General features: G+C 39.0%; 1 protein-coding gene across 1 annotated transcript; it reads right to left on the reverse strand.

The window, feature by feature from the left end:
• Positions 1-1328: 1328 nt before the first annotated feature.
• Positions 1329-27748, reverse strand: RADX (RPA1 related single stranded DNA binding protein, X-linked). The gene is made up of 15 exons (XM_054075899.1): positions 27071-27748; positions 24002-24144; positions 21959-22151; positions 18906-19014; positions 18675-18766; positions 18457-18579; positions 17459-17566; positions 15649-15816; positions 15028-15188; positions 14515-14726; positions 13328-13396; positions 9198-9277; positions 6544-6837; positions 5075-5257; positions 1329-4467 (listed from the first exon to the last, which is right to left on the reverse strand). Exons 1-15 carry the CDS (start codon positions 27597-27599, stop codon positions 4322-4324), a joined length of 2610 nt encoding a protein of 869 aa, XP_053931874.1. The 5' UTR covers positions 27600-27748; the 3' UTR covers positions 1329-4321.

The following is a 27748-nucleotide window of genomic DNA, read 5'->3' on the forward strand; positions in this document are numbered from 1 at the left end:
CTGCTCACCCGGTTGTCCTGTATGTTCCGGGTCATGGCACTCAAGGTGTTCTGCTCCATAACCTTCCCTGGCTCTGAGGTTAGGCTGACGGGCCTGTAGTTCCCCAGATCCTCTTTCCAGCCCTTCTTGTAGATGGGCATCATGTTTGCTGACCTCCAGTCAACTGGGACCTCCCTGATTAACCGGGACTGCTGATAAATGATGGAAAGTGGCTTGGTGAAGACTTCCACCAGCTCCCTCAGTGCCCCTGGTTGGATCCCATCCAGCCTCGCAGACCTGTGTGTGTCTAAGTGGTGTAGCAGGTCCCTAATAATTTTCCCTTGGATTATGGGGGCTCCATGCTGCTTCTCATACTTGTCTTCCAGCTCACGGGGCTGGGTATTCAGAGAACAGCTGGTTTTACTACTAAAGACTGAGGTGAAGAAGGCATTAAGTACCTCAGCCTTTGTGACTGCTTCCCCTGGCATCCAATAAAGGTGATGATGCTTCCCAAGAGCCCCTTCCTCCTATTTCAACCTGGATGTCACTTCACATGACCAGGTCATCTTTCATGCAGTGATGAAAGCTCAAGGTTCCCACTTCCTAACGCGATCTGTGATGTAATGACCTTGTTAAAAAGGTTAAAAGTGGAGGACGTATTGAAAAACCTACTCACCTTATTGACCAAGACAACAAACTCTTAAGATAACTCTGCATTTCTCCTTTCAGATTCTTTCAGTCATCTACTCTGTCACGTCCAGCTTGTTCTGGTGTTTGTAATGAACTGATTTTAATACCGAATTCTACCAATGCAAACAATGTAGAATCACCTAAACTGATCACAGAAGCAAACTACCTTTTTCAGCCCATTTTCACACTCCAGCTCACTTTCAAGATTCACACATGGAGATGTTTGAATGGTTATCACATAACTCTTTTTCTGGATATAGGCTCTAAAATTCTTCCTCTGAATTCAGGCAGTGTTGCATTCCATAAAAATTATTTGTATCAACTCTTCTTTTCTTATATTAGAACAGAAAAATTAAAACCTTACCAATGCAGACCTTAGTTGTCCATCAAGAAAACAAAGGACAAATTGTAAAGTCATCAAGACTTTCTTCCTGTCATGCTGCACACAGCGTTGAAAGGCAAGAGAAGCCGCAACTGGTTGCATGTACTTTGACAGAAGCTTGACCTAATCTCCTGTAAAGATTCTTTAAAAGAGTAAACATGACTGTGAAGAAGACTCTTGGAAAACTGAAATAGCTTTTGGATGTGAAAAGAAAATGAGAAGAAATTGAAAGAAATAATCCAAGACCTTTACATATATTAATGAATTTATTTATACACTCCAGATTGCAGTGTTGTGCTAGTTCTACAACACATTAATTCAAAAGTGATCTTGCCTCTAAGATCTATACCTTAGTTAGTTTTATAAACTGAAAAGTACCATCAGCTACAAATAGTTTACGTTCCTCTGCTTTTCTTGGAAATTAATGCTGGAAATACAAGAAACATGCAAACGTAAGATTTCAGAGTACAATTGTTTCGCTGGGTATGAATACTATCAGAACACATTCCTAACTGTAGAATTTTACCCTCAGCATTGGCAACACACAGCAGCAAGAAAGATGATTCCAATGACATATTGCAGGAGTTAAGACTCTGTATCTTGGTTTAACATGGCAAAATTAACATGTTTTGACAGACTCAGGATCAAAAATACTTTGGTTTTATACTTGTGTCACCACACCAAGAGAAATAAAACAGCGAATAGTTTCTTTGCAGAGAGGACCTCCGCCTCAGTGCTACAGTGCTGGTTTGGCAGGGAGGAGGGAGACAGACAGAGTGGTGAAACCATATATTAACACTGCAACACTTCTGAAACTGAAGTCAGCATATTAAGTTCTGCGTAACTTTACTGGGATGGGGAAAGTGCCTTTACAGATTGACTCGGAGTATGCAAATTCCAAGTCTGCTATAAGCATTGAATATTCTCTAGCTACACACAGGGGCCTATGCTTCTAAGAATGGCACTTCATTCTGCAAGCATAAATATCTCTCCTTCCCAGCTTTTGCCATGAAATATTTCAAACAACACTTCTGTAAAATAAAATTATATAGTAAAGTCTGAAGCTCGTATTATAGACACTTCATACCATTCTGGTACTTTTTTTTAGAGTTAGGAAGTCCTAACACAGAGGATGAAATGATTAATGCTATATGTTTAAAGTGTAGGATGCAGTGCAAAGCGGCTAACAGCCTTTTCTGCATTTCTGTTGCATGGACTGGATGGGGTGGCTAGAACAACTGACCAGCGGGTCTGTGACAGCGTTAGCCACATCAGTCCTTTCGTATAAAGACAATTAGTTTAAAAATTTCTTCTAGAAAAAATGGTTTCATTAGACTTCCACTTGAAGTATATCTAAATAAAAAATATACTGGCTGACACAGTCAGCAAGGCTCAGTTTGGCACACAAAATGCTGGTTCTAGTCTCTTGTGCTCTAGAGCAATGGCCTCTCATCTTCATATACCCATTGTCAAAACAATTACACAACATACTGCCAACAGCACTGTGCTCTTCTCGGATTGGTACGTCTCTATTTTGCCTTCTGTGGCAGCGTTACAACATTCTCTGAAAAGCATGGGTTGACAAACATTGCTCTAGAACTAATACTATATGATTCATACAAAATACTATAGAAACACAGAATATATAATCACATTTAATTAACTTCTAGTCTCTGTGCAAGTTAAGTTAAACCTTTTTCATTCATAGTTTTTCAAACTGTAAACCACACTAGAGAGACAGAATAATTTTATCAATTTCTTTAAAATTTTGAGGCTTTTAGGTTTTATCTCAAGTTGCCTAGGAATTTGTAAGATAATAAATACAGTTATGTTTCTCCTTCAATTACCATTAACTGAAGCTAGGGTACAGAATTTAAATACCTGAAGAAAAAGTCCACTGTCCCCAGTGCAGACAAGTAAGCTGTTAGTTGAAAGAGATACTCCCCAAATGCGAACAGGTTGCTAAAACACGCCTAGAAGTTTTGCACAAAAGAATAAATCTGTTCCTATAAATTAAGTCTGTGGGCTGTGGTCATTAATGTTACAATTTAACTGGCAAGCTTCCATAATGCAATCATTTCTTCTAAAAGAAGTGAAGTGAGACCAGCATTTCACAGGGAGAGGCTGTCAAACAGCAACGTGCTCTAGCTCCTGCTCGAGAATAATTTTCTAACTCTATAAATTATTTAAGGCTGTTTGACATGGAAGGAAGAAGTGGGACTTGGTTCTGAACTCAGCAAGAGCCAGCTGCTACCTAGTATACAGGTAAAAAGTTTACAGAATTTTAGCAGTCTCCTGCTCTTGCGGAAGTAGTAGCTTTTTGTAGCGACTGAACTTCTTCATGCACTCAGAACACAGCTGTTACTAAAAGGAGGATAGAGGTGATCAACAAAAAAAACCCTAATGGTGTGACAAACTGTGTATCCTGCCATGGTAAACACTCCTTAAAGACAGTTTTTCTCTTACAAAGCTAGAAGCAAATTCCACTAACAAAGTTTCTTTTTAAAAATATTTCTTTTTCTTTAATAATAAATAAAATACATTAAATGCCTTTGGGTGCTACACTCAATACCCAATGTTGTGCATACAAAAGCAGACATATAAAAAGACAGCAGTTGACCTTGCTCAGGTCAAGAAAAACTGAAACTGATTTCTTGTATTACTGAGTCCAGCCTCTGGTGCTAAAGGCACTATGGTATTTCATTCCTTTCACAAACACAGTAAGCTGCATGCCTAGAGAACAGTTAGGCTGCCCCTAGTAACTCCTAATAAAACATCACTATTGAATGTAACAGCTCTAACCCTAAAACAAGTTCTAATTTCCAGTTTAAATTTATATCACAGCCAGTTAATTATTTTGGACACATCACCTTTAATATTGGGAAAGCCTGCCTCTATTCTCAATTCTCAACCTGATATGTACATTTCCTGCGTACGTATGTGCATAGGCAGAGAAAGAGAGATGACAATCATATCCCTTGATGTCTGATGAAAAGATAAGCTCACTGTATTGTCTATTCAACCTTCTCGAACATAAGTGACCAAGACAATTATGCATTATGCAATCTGTTTCAAGAATGCAAAAAAATATAGGCAACAATCATCCCTTTCAGTTACATGGATGACTATCACAGTTGACCTAAGAATCATGGTTTTATGTTTGTGTCTGCTAGTTCTGGAAAAGTGCAATGTGTAGAGGGTACATTCAAGTTACAGTAACTTTATTTCCCTCCTTTTGAACAATATAAATTCAAAAAATAAGTTATTAAATTACACCGGATCCAGCACACCAGGTTCCACTGTCTTATAGATTTTGCTCAGAAAGACTTCCACCTTATCTTCACCCAGGTGACAGAGGTCCAGGATGCAGACAACATGTTTGCCATCTAGATCCATCGCTGCTTTTACAATTTCATCTAGAAGTTAAGAAAAGGTGTTTTAATATACATACAGTGAAAAGGTATACTGAATTGGCATTGTTTTCCATGCAGTACTGGGTGTATGTTCAACCTCTTTTCAATGAAAACCCTCATTCTAACTATTAAATGATGGCCTACTGCGTTTTTTTTTTTCTTTTTGGCAGAATTTTATTAGTAAACTCAATCACTAGAAACGACAGCATCAGGACTTCCATAAGGAAAAGCTAAAATATGCATTACTTAACCATTAGGGAGTCTCAGATTTCATAGTGTTATTCAAGGAAAGGTAACAATGTATTTATATAAAAGCAGGTCTGTCCACTTGTAACTAACCCCAAATACTATCTAGGTCACATAGGAGTTCATGGTTTGGATATTAAAATACTGTCTTGAGAGTACGAGAACAGCTCCAGTAAAAAATTCCTTGAAAGTCCAATATCACTTCTGTTTTAGTAAAGGTAGCCACACAGAATTCATGTATTTTTCACTGAAGAGGGGAACTATGCCTGACCCACAACAGATATTTCGACAGAGGACTAACTCTTGCATTGAAAGATAAAACAAGAAAAGATAAATGAGTAATGACAGTGAAAGCCAATCTCACTCGAAAGTGGAAGCGTGTCACGAAGCCTTCCAGTACCAGTGGCCTTCTGCTGACATGCAGAGATGCAACTCATACAAGACAACAAGGTATCATTTTGAATGTCTTCACGTTGAAATAAGTGGGGATCTTCAGGACAAAACAGCGGAAGAAAGGCAACATCGATTGCTACATCGTGATTTATACCTGTTGCAAAAAGATACTTAATTAGGAGAAAACGTCATCTTCAGCCCATTAGCAACTTCATACACCACTTTTTTTTTTTTTTAAAAACCAAACTATTGCAGGCTAAACACTGATTTTTGTTTACTTGCTTTTGGTCCATCGATTAATAAGTGATATCTAAATTCCCATTTCTATATGTAAGTACAGACACTTATAAATAAGCACATTCAAAACAATATGATGTTGTAACATACTATGATTTAAGGTCAACAATGCTGTTAGCTCACAAACTATTAAACCAACGCTGGAAGCCTTTTCATCCTCCTTTTTAAGTTTATTGCTGCTACAAGGGCAGAAGAATTAATTTTACAACCACTGTACCTACGCAGTACATGGTGCTACTTTCACCTTGAATATTATCTTGTAAGTTTGAACACTGTAAATATTCAAACACCTTCTCTGAAAATCTCCCTCAACAAATAATGGAAACTTTTGAAGTATGGGAACTTAACACGAGCATTGTTAAGCTAGGCCACTTCCTTCTCCTTTTAATGGGAAACCAAAATCAAACAGATTAATATCCCACAGTAATGCAAACAAAGATATGACATCAACTTGCATATTTGTATTTAAACAAATAAAGACCAATCAACTGATGCTTTGTGCTAACCAGAAGCAGCAGAGAGCAGCTGAAGAGTATGGCTTAATTTTCTAGCATGGAAGAAAGGGACTTCAGGAGTAACAGTACTTAAAAAAGCAACTCAATGAGAATGAAGCTCAAAAGAAGCATTTATAGTTGTCCTTTTCTCTTTAGGAACACAAATTTGCTTCTCATTAATACCTCTCCAGCAGCAAAGTCAGATGACAAACAAGTGCAATTGAATAATTTACCTGATGATGTCAGACTGGCTGAACTAGTGAACAGAACCTACCTCTAACTGTAATAATCAGTACTGTAAGGACTATACAATTCTTCAAATGATACACGTAAACCTATACACAAAATTGCAATTATATGAAAAGAGATACTAGATACAAGATATGCAGTCATTTAATTTAAAGGTATTTTTAACGAGAACTACAGCTTACCAGTGAAAAATTACCATAAGTCATGACTAACAAAACCATAAAATGTCAAGCATTTTTTCAAATCCCAGAAATACTCAGAATCAAAGTGGTTACTTTATAGAAATTGATTCAGTTTCTGATGAACCTTCACGTCATTCTCAAGTTAATGCAGCAAAGAGTTAAAATCTTATAGCACTCTTGCTTAACCTTTTTTAGAAATTGAGCTACAAAATACTTACCCAGAACTGTCACTTCATAATACCCAAGGCCACTAGCACTTTTAAACTCAGTGATATCTTTATCAGTTCTGGTTTCTTTTGGCTTGTGCACTGCTGCGTGAAGGTTGTACTGTTGCATAAGTAAGTCTTTGTGCTCATAATCAAATTTACGTGGGATGCTTTCTGGAAAAATCGTGCTGTGATGCAAATAGTTCACTAATTTGTCTTTCACTTTTGCCCACAAGTCACTCTGCCATGAATCACAAATTTGTCCAGTCTCTTCAGTTTCAGGTGTATCGCTCATTCCTTCTCGGTCTGTTACAAACACAGAAAATATTTAGTTCCTCATATGCTCATAGAATCTATGTCTTCTCTGCTAGACAAGAAATCTTTTGATTAGAGCATTTCAATTATCAAGACACAGCAGAACGTTCAACACCCACAAGACAATGAACTAAACTAGGCTAGAAGGTGAGTAAACTGGTAACCTGAGAGGCTACACTTGTAGCGAAGACTTATTCCACCACATGAAGAGCATTATCATGGCATGTTTTTACAGAGCACGTAACTTGTTTAATGAACAGCCAGAAACCATGAAAACAAATTTAAAATGAGTACAAGTGAAGGTAAACTTTTCCATTTGTTGCACAATAACTATATGCTTACATTGAGGATTATGCTACACTGAAATTTTTTTGCTATACAGGCAATAATAGTTTCATTCTTCTTCCCTATTACATGTAACTTCAGGATTGTTAATGGTAAAATTTATATAAACATAACTACCAATTTTGAAGGCAAGTGTTAAGCCCCACCTTTGGAGCTTATGAGAAAGCTCATTCCAAAACATTCCCTGTATAGCTCATATCTCCTCCAGCTCCTGTGAAATAACTTCTCAACAAACCACCTTCTGAACTGGGTATATTGTCCACTTCGACATTTCGCTATGAACACACGCTTTTTTACTGTATTTCTCTTTAGTGTCAGAATTGCTATGATGGAGAATCAGCATGTTAAAAAATGAAGAAACCAGAAGGCACACAGACAAACTTGATACAAGATGTGCACGAACATTCGACAAGGGAAATGAAAGTCTTGCTGCACTGAATTAGACAAAAAGGACAGTGAATTTGAAGAAATCACTGAATCAGATTTACTAACCAAATTGTTTGCAAGAAAGAAACGTGATAGTAGTGTAGGCTGATGACCAAATTAACTTACAATTTTTCACAAAAAATCTTCTGCATGCTGTAATTATACAGTAGATTTTAAGAAGTATCTAAGTACCTTTCTTTACTACAGTAAAAAAAGGAGAGACATATTTCATTGTACATCTTCACTTTTTTTTTTTTTTTTTTTGGAAAACCAACCTTTTAAACCAAATCATTGAAACTGCGTACATGCATTCATTTTATGAACACAATATCCCAACAATTCTAGAGAGAGTAATAGCATAGCACACAAATACTACAGCTACCAGAAACTCCTGGAAAAATAATTCCAGGTGAGAATGCTCAATCTGATTCCTCATATTTAAATGCAACAAGAAATTTCACCACAGAATAACAATCAATAAAGTAATTAATTACCAAACTTGCTTACAGATACATTTTCTTACTTTTGAAGAACAGATCTCTACATAGTACCTGAGGCTGCTCTGTCTCTGGACTACAACTTCACTTTGAACAGTTACCTTTGCAAATTTTTCTCCAATGTGAAAGTTTCCTCATCTTTCAGTCTCTTGATATATTAAACAGTTGAAAAAATTCACTGTAATTTCTACTCTTTAAAACAGTACAATGGAGTAGATCATCATTATCAATAGGCTACAAAGAAAGCCTACTGAGGGCGTTACTAAATTAGGATGAACTGCTGCCTTGCAAAAATAAAAGGATGGCCAACATTATACATAATATAGCTATACAGAGATGTTAATATTGTCACAGATGCTAGTAGTAGATAAACTTTTAGATAAAATTAGATGGCTCAGAGTATATTCAGTCAGCTTTACAAAATATCTGGATAAAATAAAAATCAGACCAACCTGCACATAATGACAACTGACAAATTAGACTTCTTCCTTCACCCAAAAAATAGGTATCAAGAAACTAACTGCATGGAACATGAGTATATTCTTCAATTCCAGAGGATGTAATAAAAAATGAATATGAACTCAGAAAAGTCCCTAAACCAAACGTAATTCTCATTATTGGCTTGTACATTTCATTAACTTCCTCCCATATTCTGTACTTTTCTTTTTAAGCAGGTACTCACATAGCTTTGGGGCTACCTTGGACAATTTTATCACATGCAGATCACTACAGCAAGAAAACTGCCAACAGAAAATGTGAGGTCTTATGCTATTAAGTGCTTCTGAGGCACAAAGCTAACTTAAAATTTGTATAAGGCAACATTGTGAATTTATTCCCCACACTCAGGAAGAGCTCAACACCGTTCTTCTAGCCATCCTTTATAACACACCAGAGTCATGACTGAGCAGAATGACATTAATAACACGTTGGTACAGCAGCTCCCTAGAGGCTGATGCAGCTGGATGTACAGCAGAGCTGTCTTGACAAACAACGGTTATAAGGATATCTCTGTTGGTGTTTTGGACCTGAGAAGAAGTAGGCTTAAATCTCCTAAGGTTAATGTAACAACTATTTGCAACATACCTGCGCAGCACTGTAAACTCTCTGACACAGCCTGTCCATTTTTATCTTGCACAGAATCTTCACGCTGAAATTCATTCAAGCTATAAAAAGGAAGTTATAGCATATATAAATTCAAAACTTACTTAACCTCAAATGCTATGCAACTAAAGTTCAAACCTTGACAGATTTCTAGTGGTACATACTGCAAGCTTGAAAGAGGGAGCACTAGTACCTGGTTTCATATCACAAGACTTGTAATACAGCTGCTTAATGTAATGAGACCTACTATGCTGAGTGAATCGGTTTTGAAGAGCTTAGGACTAGAACTGCTGTATTTCTTTGCTTTAAGAAGCAGATAGGAAAATATCTTACATGCAAAACCCAGCGTTTGTTGCCCTCTACTGGGCACGTACTGGAAACAGCATGTGTTATGCTAAAGCTGAACATCACAGATGGCCAGCAGGTTTAAGACTTGATTCTAAAAAACGATTGCACAGCATGCTGCTGCACTTTCATATAAGCACCCTTCAGCAGTCAAAACCAAAGCATGAACGAAGCAGTACCATCACTCCAGAATCCAAAATGATAAATTCCAAATATGTATTTTCTGGACATGCTGCTCTGTTGGTAACAATCAGTTCAATCAAGCATTCCAGATTTTTGTTATGCTTCCATTTTTAACCACGAAACTTTGAATTAACAGTAAGCAACTATTCTCTAATGAGTTTTTTAGCATATTAAGCAGGAGAAAAATGTAGCGAATACTCTGTGGCCACAACATGGTAAAAGAAGCGCTTAGGCCCAGTTATTCCTTTCTTCTTTGCTCTATTCCTTTTATTATAAACTCACTGTGATGTATGAATAAACTAAGAAAAAAAAGACTATCTTGATTATTCTGCACCACAAACAACTAAGACACAGGCAAGACTTTATCAAGGTACCGCAAAATTCCAAACTACCAAAGCAGTTACTAATAAAATATCTTAATTGCAAAGACACAGGGACTATATACAGATAGTGAAAAAGCAATCAGAGATGAACATGCTGTTTTGTTAGATGTTCTGTATTTCAGTCAGGGTTTTCTTTTTCATTTTCTCCTATTTCATACTAGGAAATACCTAGAAAATTTCATGTCAATGTTTCATAACAAATGGAAAATAATTAAAATATAGAGAAAAAAGAAATACACTGTGTTTTTTAAGTATGAAAGTACATTTTTATGAAATGCACTACCATCACAGTGTGGGCTCAGTAGTGATGTGGCCTACTGATCTCCAGCTCTAGGCACAAAAGGATCCTCACTTAAGCAGCACAAACCATGCAACTGAAGTTTCAGCCACCTAATTTCATAAATAAAAACCCTGCCACATAGAGAACTCTAAACCAGCATGATCTCACTTGCTTCCCAACATCCACTCACACTTCTGAGCTGAGTTGTGTTGAAAATGTTGGTAAATGAAAACTGTATGTATTTGTATATGCCTTTGTAGTGTAAAGTATTTTTCTCAAAAAAGATACACGTGTATCTAACATGCAAGATGTCAGCTCTGAGTTTACACAGTGGTACTGAAAGGCAGCAGGAAAGTTTGCCTCTTTCTAAAATAATAATGCAGCAATTACACTGGCTTCCTAAAGTAGTATTTCTAGATAAAAGAATGCTTCCATGAAAATAGTATTTTATGAAGAATTAATTTCTTTTACAAGAACCATCACGAAAAGTAATTGCTGTGCATGTATAGCAACAAATTAAACGTTTACATACCAGCTACATTAATACATTTTCAAGCCATTAGAAGACATTGTCAAAAGTATTAACAAAAGTAGTCTAATTAAAAATTAATACCCACAAAACTAATTCTCACTTTCAAGACTCAGACTCCTACATGAGAGACATTAAAATCCAGCACCTTGTTAAGAAAGGCTTGCTCAGAAATCAACGTGTCAAGTGAGATACCTGTCAAATTCTGTCTTCATTAAAGCAGAGATTAGACCAAGTCATACAGTTGACAAGTTGATATTATGGAGACGGTTTCATTTTCTTTTAAAATTTCTAGTTTTGGAGGTGAATAGGCTCTGATTTACAGCTAGCAGAGCCTCTGAAAAATATGAAAATAACTTGTCGTACTTTTTCCCAACTTCTTTTACACATCTGTAGCTGAAATGATTTCTCCTACCTGTTCAACACCTTCTTCCTACAGAACTGCTTCATTCTGGATGTCTGTACAGTGTAACTCGAGCTAGGTTTGTAAGGGAAACCCATTTCTCTATACACACAGTTGATACGCTCCTTGGCTGGCCAGTATGTCTGCAAGCCACCTGATTCAACTCAAATCCTTCCATTTACTGCAATACGCTGTGGTGACCGTACATCAAAACACTCACATTCCTATTTTGCCCCTGCGAGCTTTATGAGAACTTGTGCCATGCCAAATCTGTGATTTCCTGTCTGCATTCTGAAGACTCTCCTTTCCACAGATGCCCACTTGCAAAAACGCCTCTACTCGGTATTGCCACTGGTATTCACCTCTTCAGTCATTTTACTTTGAAGTAAGGCTAACTTTCCATTCTTCCTCCACAATTTGGAGATTTCAGCACAACTTCATAGTTAATTACAGAAATACACAAGTTACCTTTTAATTACACAGTGAAACAGCTTTCCATAATCCAACAGAGACTTTCTGCTCCTTTAGTTGGGTTTCTAGCACTAATGGCATAGAGTAGACACACAGGTAGCGAGGAGAGTAGCAGATTGAGAAAAGCAGAGAATAAAGTAAACATGCCTTAACTTTTTGCTTCACTTTAAGAAATGGGGAGGAAACATTCTTCCCACCCTCCACCCCCAAGAAAATAATGGAACATTTCTCAGCAAGCAAAAGAAAATAGGGTTAAAAAAACCCTGATTTTCCTATGGATTTGTGCCACAAGTCCCTTTAAAGTCCTGTATCACCTGCAGAGATGTGACCTTAAAGCCAGACGTCACGCAGAGCCAGGCAACCATTTGCCCTAGAAAATGTAGTATCTATGAAGAGGACCAGAAGAAACAACAGACATACTGGCTCAAAAGAGCCTCATTTATCCCACAGAAAATTATTTTGCCAATTAGCTTCTAAGAAATGTTCTTCAAGAAAGCAGACATGCTTGTAGGGCAGTAATACTGGCAAAATGAACAACTTATGATGATTACTATTGTTACTATAACCCTACACCCATCATTCAGTGTTTTATGGGGGAAGGAAGAGGCTCTAAAAGTAAGTTAAGGCAGCACCTGAGGGCCATGTGTACTCATGACACAGGCCGAAATTACCACTGCCAAAAAATCCAGACACCCGAAGTTACTGACACCAAAGTGTTCCAACATTGTTACCTGAGCTGTATTTGAAACAAACAACAAGAATTTATGGACCTTAAACAAAATGCAGAAGGAAAGTAGCTTTTTACTCCAGACTGACATATAATAAATAACATTCATTCAGTTATCTTAATAATTTCCCACTTGTATTTATTTCAGTAGGATCCAGACTCATCAAGGCACTGGATTTGAAATTCCTACCTGGAAATTTTCTTTTAAAAAAAATCCTTCTCTGGATCCCAACCAAGTTCAATAAAGATTTGAGCGTTAGGTAGTGGCTTCTCAGGCACAACTACACTTAGACCTCTGTAGCACCATGGATGATGTTATAGCTCAAGCACCACTAGCAAATCAATTAATGCCATTATATTGTTCATTCTGACTGCTTATGGTTGGACTTGATGACCCAGTGGGTCCCTTCCAACCTAGTGATTCTATGACTCTAACCAAGCATTGCTCCGTCCTATCTTTGACTTCCCTACTTAAAATGTAATGTCTGTGAAAGGAAGAGAACGCATATTACTCTGCTTACCATTATGGACCTCTGTTATGTGTTCCCTAAGTAGCACCAGTAAAAATATAAAAATATGTTTGATCATACACTTAAAATTATACTTTAAAATAATCCAGCATATCTGAATTAGAATCAGTGCAGAGAAAGTTAATAGAAAATATTAAACTCCACCCTGATCTGTTCTTTTGTGTCACTTCCATACACATTCTTGACCTGTAAAAGTTTCACTTCAAATATCTTTGTTTCATTATTGCAATTATTTAACATAATTGACTTCACATGACTTACCCAAATTTTCTTCTTGCAAATCGTGTAAAATAGGGGTAACATGGTGCAGGAGTAACAGATGCACTTCTCCTTAAAGTAGGATATTCACTATTACTTTACAGTATTTAGTTAAATGGAAATACACAAAGCAAAGAACATTAAAGCTTTTCTTTCAGGCAGAATGAACCTAAGACACTCAAATGGTGGAATTTTCCTTATGGAATGGAAATCCACTAACAAGTTTGCTGTAATATTGCCAAGACAGAACTTCTATTCACCAGGGTTTTCTCAGTCTTAAGTTTTCATTCAATCCCAATTATACTTAATCTCATTTTCCCTCAAAATATTCTTAACAACTACCCTCTTCCCACGTTACGACTTCTGGATATGAAAAGTTGAGAAGAAAAATGTACCCTCCACTATAAAAAAAAAAAAGACACGACTGGCTAGATTTTTGCAACACCAAAGATGTCAATGCAGACACCCAGCTTTTAATAGTAAGTATGGGTATATTAGATTTTGCACAAGCACTGCAACCAAGGGAAATCTTCTACAAGGAGATGTTTTACTCCTGAATGTAATACGGTTGTATAAAACAAATTATTTTTTCCTATTGCAGTTCTTTCTATCGGACAGATATCCTTTGTTTATGTTTGACTAGATGAAATACAATTTCATAAAATCCCAGCACAAGCAGAGCTATAGGACTATAAGTTATTTTGAGCCTTTAGGTTAGCATATGACCACCATCTACCTGCTTTTCTGACAGCAAATTACAGATACATGTAGTACATTCCATTAACCAGAAAGAAAAACATAAAATATGTTTGGTCATGTGTTTGAAAATATCGAACAGGTGTACCAGGATCCTGAGTCTGCCTTTTCAGTGAATCTTATTTCCTCACACCACTGTAACTGTTGCTTGTTCCACAGCTATGTCACTAAAATTTATGTTTGAAGTATTAAATATTTCTACTTCAAATCTGTGAGATTAACAATGAATTAGCATAAACAGTAACTAGAAGAGTTAGCCTCAACAGCATAACTGTATAATCTGATGTTAGCAATAGTACCCATCTACCTTTTAAAGATTTAACTATATATGCTTTTAATGCTTTCTTATATATCTTTTCTGTGGCCTGAGCTCTGAACTGCTTTCCACAAACACTTTTTAAAAAATCCACTACATATTTATGAAGAGAGCTTACTGTGCTGCATCTGTATTTATTCTGCGTGGTATCTTTCTCTTGACTGAACTCTTTTTGGACCGGTGAGCTTGGTGCTGATGTTGTTTCCCAGGAGTGCAATGTGGCCCCAGAAGAGAATTAACTTCCTTATTTTGAAGATTGGTGTTTTTTCCCTTGTGAACACAATCATCTTTGGACACAGCAGAACTTTCAAGAGACTGAGAAGTGTCTTTCTGTAACAACAGTCAATTATTTAAGAGTTTCAAAGCACTTAAAGCTATTGCTTCCAACTGAAAACTTCTGAACGGCTACACAGTTTCACCGAGGACCACCTAACACTTTCAGGAAAAGCACCAATTCATCGCTTTTTAAAACATTCTAAATCATGACTTTCCAAAAATTTTGCTCTCAAAATAGCAAATTAAGTTAAACAGAGACAATGGGTCTAGGTTCTGAACTCAAATGCAAAATTCTTCATTCTAATTATAATCATAGTTGTTTAAGTGCTATAATGTTAATTCTCAAACAGTGTACCTGAACAAGTGGGGTGCCTGAGGCTTCTTCAGCTGCATTGCTACAGCTGATGTATCTAATGGCACTAATTATCCCCTGAACAGCAATGCGCTTGTGTTCTCTATAGTGCAAGTCTTCAATCTCTTTGCCCGTTTCACCTATGGCTTTCAAAACTGATTCAACTGAAAAAAAGAAATTTCCATAAACAAGTTTTAAAGAAATACCATATCAAAATGTCTGAATGCAAAAGTTAAATATTACATTAATTTAAAATTACATTTTTTAAGACTTTTAAATCTTTTTGTTGTTCACATCACATGAAAAAGATTAAACAAAAAAAAGGGGAAAAAGATTAAACAAAACTTTTTAACTCACAAGCATGTCTTAATATGCATTACAAGATATCACAATTTCTGTTTCAAGTTCTGAATATTCTGACTCAGCAGAATATTCAGTAAAACTGGGCAGATCTGTAGCTGCTAGCATGTAAGCTGCTACAGTCCTCCTGCAGCTAATGTGCCTGGATACTTTTATGTACTCACTAATAATTAACCACTGTTTTTTAACTGATGCTTTAAAAGCCTGGAGTAAGACTGGACTGAAAGAGGATACACATCTTAAAGATACTTGACCGTATGATACCTTTATTGTCTCTACAATATTTCAAAAAGTTATTTGGAGGTCGTGGAAAAGGGTAATAGCCACCAATGACAGTCTTCTTCATTTGATCATTTTCATTTTGTGTTGTGGTCCACTGAATGAAGTTTTTCACTTTGGTATCCCTGGTGTACGGCTGGCCCTTGTGCCACCCTTTTAAAACAAAAAATAAGCAGGTATCAAAACCAAAGCAGGTTACTGCTACCTGTTCTCATCTTGGAACTACCCTGAACAAGATGTAGAAAAAATTAATTAAGAAAGACTAGACTAGAGAACATAAAAAACATCTTTCCAATAGTCAACAGCTTTCTACGAAGTTAGTATCTTGAATTCCTTGACTAACACTTGCATTTGACACTGAAAGTTAGACAAATATTAGGTAATAGAAATAAAGAAAGAAATCAACTAGCAAAGATGCTACTGAATACTTTCTCACAGGAGCATACAAAACAATAAAATGATTTGAAATTGTTTTATTTGCAGGAAAGAGCAGATAAATCCTTTTCATAGGATTCAGCAAAGATTGTTACTTACAGGTAACTGGCAATGTATGTATTAAATGTTGGCTAATTTAAAACCAAGTTATGGAATAAAACCAGTTTTAACAAATCGTAATCTGACCAGGCCTACATCTAAGCTGTGAACTGAAATAGGTCTCATCCAAAGGCTTGATATCTTCAGACGCAGTTCTCATTGAGGACCCAAACACATACGAAATGAACTAGAGCTAGGATAGGGAAAGCTTAAGTATTTCATTAGAAAATTAAGCACCAACTATACTAAAGGACAGCAATCAAAAAAACCCAACCTCTCAAACCATTAATTTAGGAGTAAGTTATATCATTAGAAACCTACTAACAAAAAGACTAGCTTGCTTTGCTAGTCCGAATAAGCACAAAACACACTATGCAGCTTCTCAGGAAAGACCATGCGTATAGGACTGACTATGTTCAGGTACTTTTTTAGCATCTGTTTTCCTCTGTTCCTATTTGTCAGCAGAAAGATTCAGACTGGGTGACTGTTATGATGGGAACACCGAAGAAATGAGCTGGATAAGCAAATGCAGGAAGGATAAATCTATTGCACCTTATAGCGCCTGCAATTAGGCCAGTACATCATCTGCCTACAACACTGCGGCAGTCTGCCTTCTGATTCAAGAGCAAATGTATTATAAACAGCTGTGCCTCGTCCTGCTGTGACATGCTGGCTGGTGATCTCTCATGTACAGTATCAGAGGATCATAAAGACCATAGCAACTGCAGATGGGAGTATGCAAACAAGACCATCTAGAAGGAACGCTCCTTTAGATCGCCCCGGTACCACATCCTCCCCTCAGATCATGTTGTCTGGATAACGACTTGCATGTTGGGAAAGATGAAACATAAGAGCTCTTCAAATATTTGGTGAAAATGCTAGCTGAGATAAATTTAGGACCCCCTGGTTTTTTTTTTTCTTCTGTAATACGGAAATGTGTGTAACGCTGCAAGTGATTTTTAATGTTTTTAACGAAGTGGTAATCTGCATTGCTACACTATGAAATGATTAAAACAGTCTAAAAAAATTAGTAAACATATGATATAATGTTATAATACTAAAGTATTTTTCATAAGATACACCCATTAATGCCTCACAAGAATGCAATTTGCCTTTTTGCTATGCTGCTTTATTATTAACTCAAAGTCATTCCCGACAGGGAAACCAATATTATGCACTGATTATTTTGCTGTGATATGAAAACATGCTTTACAAAGAAATAAGATGAGAATTACATAAAACTAAACCCAGTTTAAGTTACCTGTAATGAATATTTGGCTTTCGTTTGAAGTTGTAAGGTAAATTGGGCTGGAAGGATTCTCAGTGAGGTCCCGTACCACTCTCATCTGTGTGCACACCAAATATGTCACTGGAAAGAAGAAAAACAATAGAATGATGGAGAGCATAAATCATTACATGCCACTGCAAAACTTCTAAATAGAGTACAAACTCATTGGTTTATTAATAATGAAGTTAAACACTGAAATGTCATTCTTCGTCATTTCCCCAGAACACTCAAGATGAACGCAGCCATAACTTTAACAGGACTGTGCAGCTGGTCCTGCATCATATGATATAAAAAAATGCACGTGACACCAATCGGTGTTAATGGAAGGATGAGTGGAGAAGGAAAGAAAATCCTTAATTAAGGATTCCTGAGTTTGAAATGTATCATTCTTAGCTCACATGCAATAACTAGCACAGCTCGGTGATGATTGCCATTTGGCCAAAAGATACTGATTCAAACAATTGAAGCTTTTCCACTCTCACCTCTTTGTGACATCAATGCTCTTACATTATTCCTGCTTTATTTATAAAGGACATGTAAATAATGCCTTATAAAATACTTATTTACAGGACAAAAGGAGTAATAGATTTGACCAGCTGCCTTCTTTATTTGTCTCCAATGCAAGAGATGTTGCACCACCTGATTCACATCAGTTTCTGTTTGAAATGAAGGAGATCAGATGAGGCCCAAGTCAGCCGCCCACCTGCTTGTTCACACTAACTGGCAGATTGCAATACGGTAAGGGTTTCAAATCCTTAAAACTATTTTTTAAAATTTTTAAATGTTAATTTCTGATCAGCTATTTTCTCTTTGAGGAGATAAACCACGGCAATTTTTTATTCAGTGACAATTATATTCCACTTCTATAACAATATATTATATTTAATAATATAATAATATTATATATTATATAAACAAACTAGAAAAACGCTAAAAATAATTATTAGTAAGTATTATAGAGAGAGGAATACTTGGGTGAATACGCTCAAACACATCTGGCTGAGAAGTTGCAAATATTTCCAGAATGAATGGTTGGTCTGAGGTCCCATCAATGGCATGTGCCCAACGATAGAGCCAGAAGTCTTCATCATGTTCTATACAAAGAAATGTTAAGAAAAATGTATAAGCGTTTATTCAGAAAGTTTAAATTTGTTTGATAAATTCTGAAAGACATATTTATAAAAAAAACCTCTCTTTCTTGCTCGTTCAGCTCTTCCTACAAACGTCACAAGACCAATAACGTCACAGGAATGGTTGTTTGGCAAGTCATCCAGTTCAGACCTAAAATCAAAACAGAATAAAAATGTAGGTATTTGTTAACAGCAAAACAAAGCTTTCTCAGAAACGTTTCCAATTAACATTCAGTGGAACGTAGTGAAATTGAAATTCCTGCCTGACCACCACCAAAATACTATATTACCTTGTGATAAACCGATATTTAACTCCAGGTAATCCCCACTCTGGCTTAACCAATTCTTCTGGAATAATACTTATTTTAGCAGGAGGGTCTCGAACATTAAGGCTGATTTCTGACAAAGAAAAACAAAGTCAGTAACATTAAAGGCATGAATACAAATTAAAAAAAAAATAAAAAACCCCACACTTTATCGCACAAAAAATGGGATAAAGTTTCTTAAATGAAGATTTACAACTTCATCTCCCTGGTTGTGAATTTATTTATCAGTATCTCTGACTTTATGTTTTCACCAAAATAAAGTAAGGACTTCAGGTATAGGATTCAACAACGCAATTTTAAACTTTTAAATTCCCCGCATGAGCTGATTAGTCTGATCTAGTCAGGTATTTTAAAAACCAGCAACAGAAACCAATACTATAATACTCATAAGATATGAAGTAGTTTAAAACTAGTTTCATCCTCTAATGTCACTTAAGATCTAAAGCCGACTTGCAGACAATGAAGTAAAACAGAAAGATAGGACTATCAGATGAGAACTTCCACATTTTCATTTATTAAGCAGACTGTTCAGATGCTGAATAACAAACAAGCTTGGGGTGCTGCAAGCAGATAAAAAATACAGGAGGAATGGCTTCAGCACCTGGAATACACTCTGTTGTCTCCCTCATAGCAAGACAAATCTTGCTGGTATGGATTCTGACAAGGCTTCTACAAGATACTTGGGTTTGGGTAAGGGATTGTTCAAATAACACACCCAGAACAGTAACTAAATAGGTATAAATAAAGTATATATTTATATAAATATTTCTGAGCCCTCACCCTAGTACTGCAACATTAGGAAAGTGTCATACTCAAAAGCAGACTCTCTGCTTAAGAACTTTCTTTTGGCTGCTGCTTTCCAGAAAGGTATTTGAAGGACAACTGTGGTTTTGCATATGGTGTTGTAGGACAATATCTCAGAGAAAATTCCTGAAAACAAAATTTTCCTAAGCATCAAAACTATTTATCAATTGTTCTGTCATTTTGACATTAGATTAAACTAATTTACTCAACTTAGGACTATATCTTGGGATGGTTCAGCAGCTAAGGTCAGTTCTAGCTATTTGAAACAGCAGCTGTCATCAGTACCACATAAATTCAGACATCTGTGAAACGCACAGGCTACCTAGCAGGGGAATTCGGGGTGTTGGTACTAAGTTCCAAAGCTTTTTAGGTCCTGAAACAGCACCTCTGAGCGTGTCATCCAATGCTGCAGCTGCAAACACAAGCAACTGATGCAGAACTTGCTTCACAGAAATCTAGGAACACGCCAGAAGCATGCTGTCTCGCAAGAACTCTTAACTTGGAAATCTCTTTCCCTTGTGGCCTTGTTAACCTTCCAGATAGAGCCATTCACCTGTAAGTGTTGTAAAATGTAAGAAAACACTGGCAAGTTGGGATTTGATGGACTTACAAATTGGAAATAGATGATGAAAAATGTAATTTTTACTTAGGCCACTCAGTGTAACTGATTGCTTTAACTAGCTAGGCCCAAGAACTTGTGAAGCACTCACTGTATAAGGCATATTGGGCATATGCATTTATATTACAACAAAAAAGCACCAAGAGTTGCATAAAATTAATTTTCTAATCACTCTAGAAATTTTTCTGGCTGTTGTGTTCTCTTTGGACTCTTCTTACAAGGTATATAGCCATATGATCCATCAATGTATGGTATTTGATACTTTCTAAGTTTGTATTAAGACAAAATTCAAAATTCTGAGTTGTGTGCTGAAAAAAAAAGATACTGCACATATATTGACGTGAACTGAAGGTTAGTAATTTCTACAGTTTGTCCATGGTCTGAAAATACACCATGGCACTTTATGCTATAGACTGACTTTTAATTCTTCCATTACACATCTTATTACCATTTACAGCCCATTGGCCTGATTTTCCAATTCGATCTCTTCAACATTTCTACCCCAATAATGCTTGCATAAATCAGTAGTGTAGCATGAATGAGCCATTAAAATGAAGTGATATTTGCCCAAAGAGAAAGTCACCTCAGACACATTTTATTCTGTCCTTTTCCCACAGAAAGGCTCTGTGGAAATTCTAATTCTTTTCAGGGCTGGCTTGTAACAGTCATCAGCCACCTCATCGCAAACACTTCACACATTAAAATGTGGTTTTAATGCAAAGGTACATTAGGCAGAGGATACAATGCTTCTAGCAGTGAAAATGCTTAGTTTTGTGCATTGTAGCAACTGCATTAGCAAACTGTCATCATTAATAAGTAGTACACACATCACCCTTCACTAACATGCACACTTTCTTGCTTCAAGGATGTTACTTGAATTTTCATGTTCTGAGTATAAAAAAACAAAAGGGGAAACAACTCACAATGAGTGAAGAAAGAAACAAAAAAAAATGGTGATCAGTTTGAAAAGATTGTTGTGGTATATTGCAGCACTTGTATTCCTGTGGCATAGTTCCTTTGAATATCTGTCACACTAAACAACCGCAAGTAAGAAAATACTTCCTCACAGTCAATACACGCACCCCCCCTGTGCGGCTGTTTCAGCACAGAAAGTCACCAACACAACTTTTTATTCAGTGAAACTTTGCAGATACTCTGGGCCTCGATCATACGCCCTAAAATCTGAAGTCAGATCAGGTCACAATGTGCTTCAATGACCTGGAAGAAGGAGAGAGCAATGCACAAATGATACCTATATTAGTCAAATATTAATTGTTTGGGAAATAGAATCAGATTAAAATTCAGTATTGGAGCCCTGTCTTTATGACCCAAATACTTGAAATCAGGGATTAGATTTTTATCTATTTTTTAAATAAAGGTTTAAACTAATTGTGACAATAAACTTTCCGGACATGATACAAACAAAACCAGAGAACAACAAGAACTTGGATGCCAAGACATCTTTCAGAGGTAATACTTAAGGAGATGTCTTGCCAATTAGTCTCAGCAATAGAACCCTGTTTTATTTCTAGGAAGAGCTACCTTTCCGCATCTATATTTCATTGAATCAAAACAGGCTTCTGCAATACTTAACCAATTGTAGCAAATCTCTTCAGCTGTGAATCCCCTGGGGTTGGCTGTGTTTTAAATGGGTAACTGGTTTTGACAGCATACTGTTCAAGAAGCAGTACCGTGCCAACCTTCACGCTGTTATACCACTCAGGACATAATGAATTCCACAAAACCATTGACATCATGCCTGAACCATCAGCAACTTCAAAGTAAGCCTGAAGTAAAAGAAAAGAGACAAAACACATTCATCTTTCATTTATCATCATTCTGGTATGCATTTATTTTGGATAACGCATCAGCTACTTAACTCATGAACAATTTCTCTGATGATAACAAACAGATACAGAATCTCTTCCAAAACTTGTATTGAATACTGGAGTTGAAGAAATCCATACTTTCTACAAAAGAATTCTTCCACAATTACTCCAGCTCAAACTCTTATCTTTCCAGCACTCTGTAACAGTAGGTGATGCCAGTTTCACTCCGGTTTTTGGAGAAGATTTGGAGGCAATAGCATGCACAGGAAATAATACTGAAAAGACTGTTATTTATCAGAGAGAATGCTGTATTTTGATTAACATTTTCAAATATGAATGAAAGAAAAATAGGTTACAATAGTTGAGATGTTCCTAAACATTCTTGATCAAAACAAGACATAGGTCTGATTTTCAAGCAAAAAACCCCACCAAAACGCAGAGAACAATCTGCATAGCAAACCACTATCTTTTCATTGAAGCTTTACTTTCAAGGATTTCTACCTGATTTTTTTTCAACTGTGTGAACTTTGAATCCATAACTGAGCAGATCACTGAGCAGCAAAACAAATTTTTAACCAGTCTGATAATTGTTCTAAAAGGCAGCAATCCATTGGGGAAAAAAAAAACCCCAACTAAGCTCTATCAAAATGCTTCATTTTATCCATTCATCTGTCAGCCTCAATCATGCTTTTGTTCATACTACCATCCACTGTCTTCGATTTATCACCTTTCTGTGTTTTTCCCGCTTGCTGCTTCTAAAATCCTCTCTTCCTTATTCCAAGTTCAATACAGAAATTATACAAATCAATACTTTAAAGTTCATTCTAATATTCCTAATTAGTTGTGAACTGTGCACCCTTGAAAGCAAACCATTAAATCACAGAATCTTTTGTTATGCCATCGTTTTTTACCCAATAAAAATAATTCAACACAAGATGCCACCTAAAAAGGAATGCCTAAAACGTGAGCCATGCAAAATCTGTCTTCTAACCTTCCGAGCTAAATCAGCCCTGGGTATTGATCCTGTAAGTAATACCAGGAGAAGTGACTGAGGAACTGTCATGAAAGTCAGGATTAACATCTAGGCTGTCTAGTGTCCTCTGTCGGACAAGCACTTCCATTAAAAAGACCCAAATTTCTCTTCATGTGCAAAGGGAATGGAAACTTTGGGTATGAGAACACTGCTGCATTTCATTAAGGTAGCTCACAACTCTCTCCCCCAGGGAAGAATTTTAATTAATTACTGAAGCTCTTTGTAAAGTGTCACCCTCCTGCACGGGTGCCGTGTTTTAGATCTGTGACTAAAACAGTGTTGGTTACACACCAATGTCTTGGCTGTTGCTGAACAGTGCGTGCACAGTGTCAAGGTCTCTCTGTTTCTCACTCTGCCATCCCAGCAAGGAAGCAAGGGATGGGCAAGAGCCTGGGAGGGGACACAGCTGACCTCAACTGACCTAGGGGATATTCCATGCCATTAACATCATGCTCTGATATAAACCAGACTGCTAGTCTTCCCAAAGTACCTATTGTTCAGACACTGGCTGGGCATTAGTCTGCTAGTGAGAGGTGGTGAGCAATTGCTTCTGCATCCCTTGTTTGCCTTTTTCTTCCTCCATTCCTTTCCTCCTTCACCTTATTAAACTGTCTTTATCTCAGCCCCTGGATTTTTCCTTGCTTTTGCTCTTCCAGTTCTCTTCCCCACCCTCTGGACGGAGCATCTTGACTTATGTGCTTAGTATATGGGAATGATGATTTCCAAATACCCTACAAAAGTTCAAGCATTAACCCGTGCATTTATCCCTCTTTACCTGATAAGGCATATCCATCTTTTTCTCTGGTTTCCCATAGTACCTTAGTCTGGATTTGTGCAGGACTCTCACAAGAAGTGGACGGAAGTGAACTCTGCTCCTCCAGGTCATTTCCAGCTGACCAAGAGAAATGAGCTTGGACACTAAGGTTAAAGGAAAAGAAAAAAAAGATCAAAAAAGAGAGTTCACAATTTAAGTTTTCAGCAGTAAAGTGCACAGACCAGGATGTCACATGCATTTTCTTAATGTTTCTAACATTACAGAAAGGCTCATTTGCTAACATTATGCACCATGAAATCCTGTTCTGAGCTACATACACACAGCACAGCTTTTAGTTTTTTGGGTTTTTTTTCCAATTGAAAATTTAAAATTTAATTTAAAATGACACAGAAGTGTTGTCAGATGAGCAGAAGAGCTACTACAAAAGACACAGCAAGGGCATCACACTTTGTGGACTGGCCCAAACCCTCAGCACTGACTGCACTTTATGTGGCAGCTTCCAGTTGTGCCTAGTCCCAGAAACAAGCCAAGAGGCTCCTACTAGCACGGATGGTTTTGACGCCTCAGAAGACTGGGGGCAAGCATCACAGCTATGCGTTTAAGTCAACATTTCATATTTTTAGAAAACCCTCTCAAAATCACATGAACACTGCGATATGCATGGCAGATTCATATTGATGCCTAGCACAACTAAAGGGTCACTTTTGACCAGGAAGCTTGGCCCAGCTGCACAAGCAAAACAAGCAGTGGCTGTAGTGACCAATTCCCTACACCACTCCCCTTCTTAGAAGCAAAACCGGATACTTTGTCAGAAAGAAGCTCTGCTCAGCAAAACACTGGGAGGTGCAGTTTCGACTGTGGTTTGTGATGTTCATTTTTGGAGAACTGTTTTCAGATCATAGCTGTTAGTAATCGTGCATAGGTAAAGCGACCTTATAACAGATGATATAACAGAACCAGCTGAGGACCTCACTAGTGTGGTGACATCCTCCTGGCCAGTGATACTGGATTGTATGACTCTGCAAGTTGCCTTAACTGCAATCAGGAGTGTTATCAAGTTTTATTTCCTCTTGACCTACCACTTGGGAGAAGAGACCAACACCCATCCCCCTACACCCTCCTTTCAGGTAGTTTTAGTGAGTAATCAGGATCAGGTCTCCCTCAGCCTCCTTTTCTCTACACTAAACAATCCCAGTTCTCTCAGCTGCTCCTCACAAGACTTGTGCTCCAGACCCTTCCCCAGCTCTGCTGCCCTTCTCTGGACACACTCCATCACCAAAATGTCTTTCCTGTACTGAGGGGCCCAAAACTGAACACAGGATTCAAGGTGCAGCCTCACCAGCACCGAGGATGATCACTTCCCTGCTCCTGCTGGCCACGTTCTTTCTGATACAAGCCAAGATGCTGTTGGCCTTCTTGGCCACCTGGGCACACTGCTGGCTCCTGTTCAGCTGGCTGTTGAACAACACCCCCAGGGCCTCTTCCACCAGGCGGCTTTGCAGCCACTCTTCCCCAAGCCTGTAGCGCTGCATGGGGTTGCTGTGACCCAAGTGCAGGACCTGATACTCGGCCTGGTTGAAGCTCATACAGTTGGTGTTGGCCCATCGATCCAGCCTGTCCAGACTCCTCTGTAGAGCCTCCCCATCCTCCAGCAGATCAACACTACTGCACAACTGGGTGTTGTCCGAGAGAAGCACTCGATCTCCTTGTCCAGATCCAGACATTAAACAGAACTGACCCAAACACTGAGCCCTGGGGAACACCACTTGTGACTGGCCACCAGCCAGATTTCACTCCTTTCACAACTCTCTGAGTCCAGGCATCCAGCCAGTTTTTTGCCCGGTGAAGAATACACCCATCTAAGCCAAGAGCAGCCAGTTTTTCCAGGAGAATGCTGCAGAAGACAGTGTCAAAGGCTTCACTGAAATCCAGGTAAACAACATCCACTGTCTTTCCAGCTTCTTTTCCAGCTTTAATGCTGGATCTCTTACAGCAAGTTTTAGCAGATACTCGGATGCTTAACAAAACATATATATAGCCAATCCTGATGTTTGACCGGTTTAATCCTTCACCTACCAGAGCTGTGGAGCAATGCCAAGCATATGGAAGATTAACTGGGACTAAGATAAAGCATGAAGCTGGTACCAAGCATATTAGAATAAACCTTATCAAAAAGGCCAGGTGTTCTGAGCTAGACACATAGGATGATGGATCTTGAATGTGTGAGAAGGCCACGCTGGAAAAAAACCTCCTGGGAACTGAAGACATGACTGAAGACAGTCAGGAAAGTGTGGAATAGACAAAAACATCCTGTTTGTCTGAAGTTCAGAAAACCAAAGAGCTGCATAAAGATCTGCTTGAATGAGAGAAGCCAAAGGTAGCAGTAGTGCTTTCTTAATTTGACTCCTGTATGCCATGCTGATTAAAAGCATATGCTTAGAGAAGACTGTGAGGTCTGCGACTCCTTCATTGCTACAGAAGCTCAGTGGGCGCTTCTATTCCCTATTCTCATTCTCTGTGCCCACTGCACTGGCACTGCACATCACCCACTGCCAAGAGCAGAACAAGCTGGGAGGAATCCAGGGATCCTGACCCACACCTGCCCTCTGCAGCCTAAGCCTTCATAGCCCTTCAGGATAGCGGTTACCACAACTGTGCGTAGCGGGGGCCTCCCCAGGGCACCCACTTACCATCACCTCCAACCCCTTCCCTAACGCCACCACCTCCCCGTTTACCACCAACAACTCCATCCCCCTCCTGTCCACCTCCTCCTCGACTCATCTCCTCCCCTCTTACCACCACTTCCATCTCTCTTCGCTCCTCTTACCACCTCCTCCATCTCCCACCTCTATCCCCTCCCCTCCTGCTCCTCTCCTCCTCCATCCCCCTCCCCTCCTGCTCCTCTTCCTCTCCTCTCCTCCCCCATTCTCCTCCATCCCCTTCCTCCGCTCCATTCTCCTCCATCCCCCTCCCCCCCACCATTCTCCTTCACCCCTCTCCTCCCTTCCATCCCCCCCTCCCCGCTTACCACTCCCTCCATCCCCTTCCCTAACGCCCCTCCCCGCTCACCATCGACGTCCACTCTTTCCCGCGGCTTCTCCGCCTCCCACGCGCCCCCGTAGGGATCCTCGTTGTTCCACAGCGGCAGGTAGTGCCTCCTCTCCCCTCGGAGCGGCGCCTCGCGCCGGGGCGGCTCGGCGGGGCAGGGCTCGGCGGTGCCCCCCGCGCTCTGGACATCCTCGAGACAGGGGAAGCCGCGGCGGAGGCGCCTTTCGTCGTAGCGGTAAGAGCAGCGCGTGAGGCGCAGGCGCGCGCCGGGGCGCAGGTGCGCGCGCTGCACCAGGCGGGCGAGTCGCGGCGCCAGGTGGCAGCGATGCTGCCGGGCTCCGTCCCACACCGTCACGTCGTACCAGTACCGCGGGGCGGCCGAGGAGCCCCCCGGAGGCGCCTCCGCTAGGTACCGCTCCACCGCCGTTACCGTCACGGCCGGCGCCTCCGCGGGGCACGCGCTCAGCTCCGAGGAACCCCGCGCCGCCTCGAATATCTCCTGCAACCACGACGTCCCGCTGCTCGTCTCCTCAGGGGTAGGGTCCTGCATGACAGCTTTTCGCGGCGGGGGTTTTATTGCCCCCTCCCCCCCGGGGGGTTGGCGGAGCGCTGCCGGAGGAGGGGGAGGGCGGCAGGAGGCGGCGGCCTCGGCGCTGCCGCTGTCACCGGCCGAGCCCCGGCGCCGCCATGGCGCGCGCG

This window comes from Cuculus canorus, chromosome 10 (genome assembly GCF_017976375.1).
Source record: "Cuculus canorus isolate bCucCan1 chromosome 10, bCucCan1.pri, whole genome shotgun sequence".
In the NCBI taxonomy this organism is placed as follows: domain Eukaryota; kingdom Metazoa; phylum Chordata; class Aves; order Cuculiformes; family Cuculidae; genus Cuculus; species Cuculus canorus.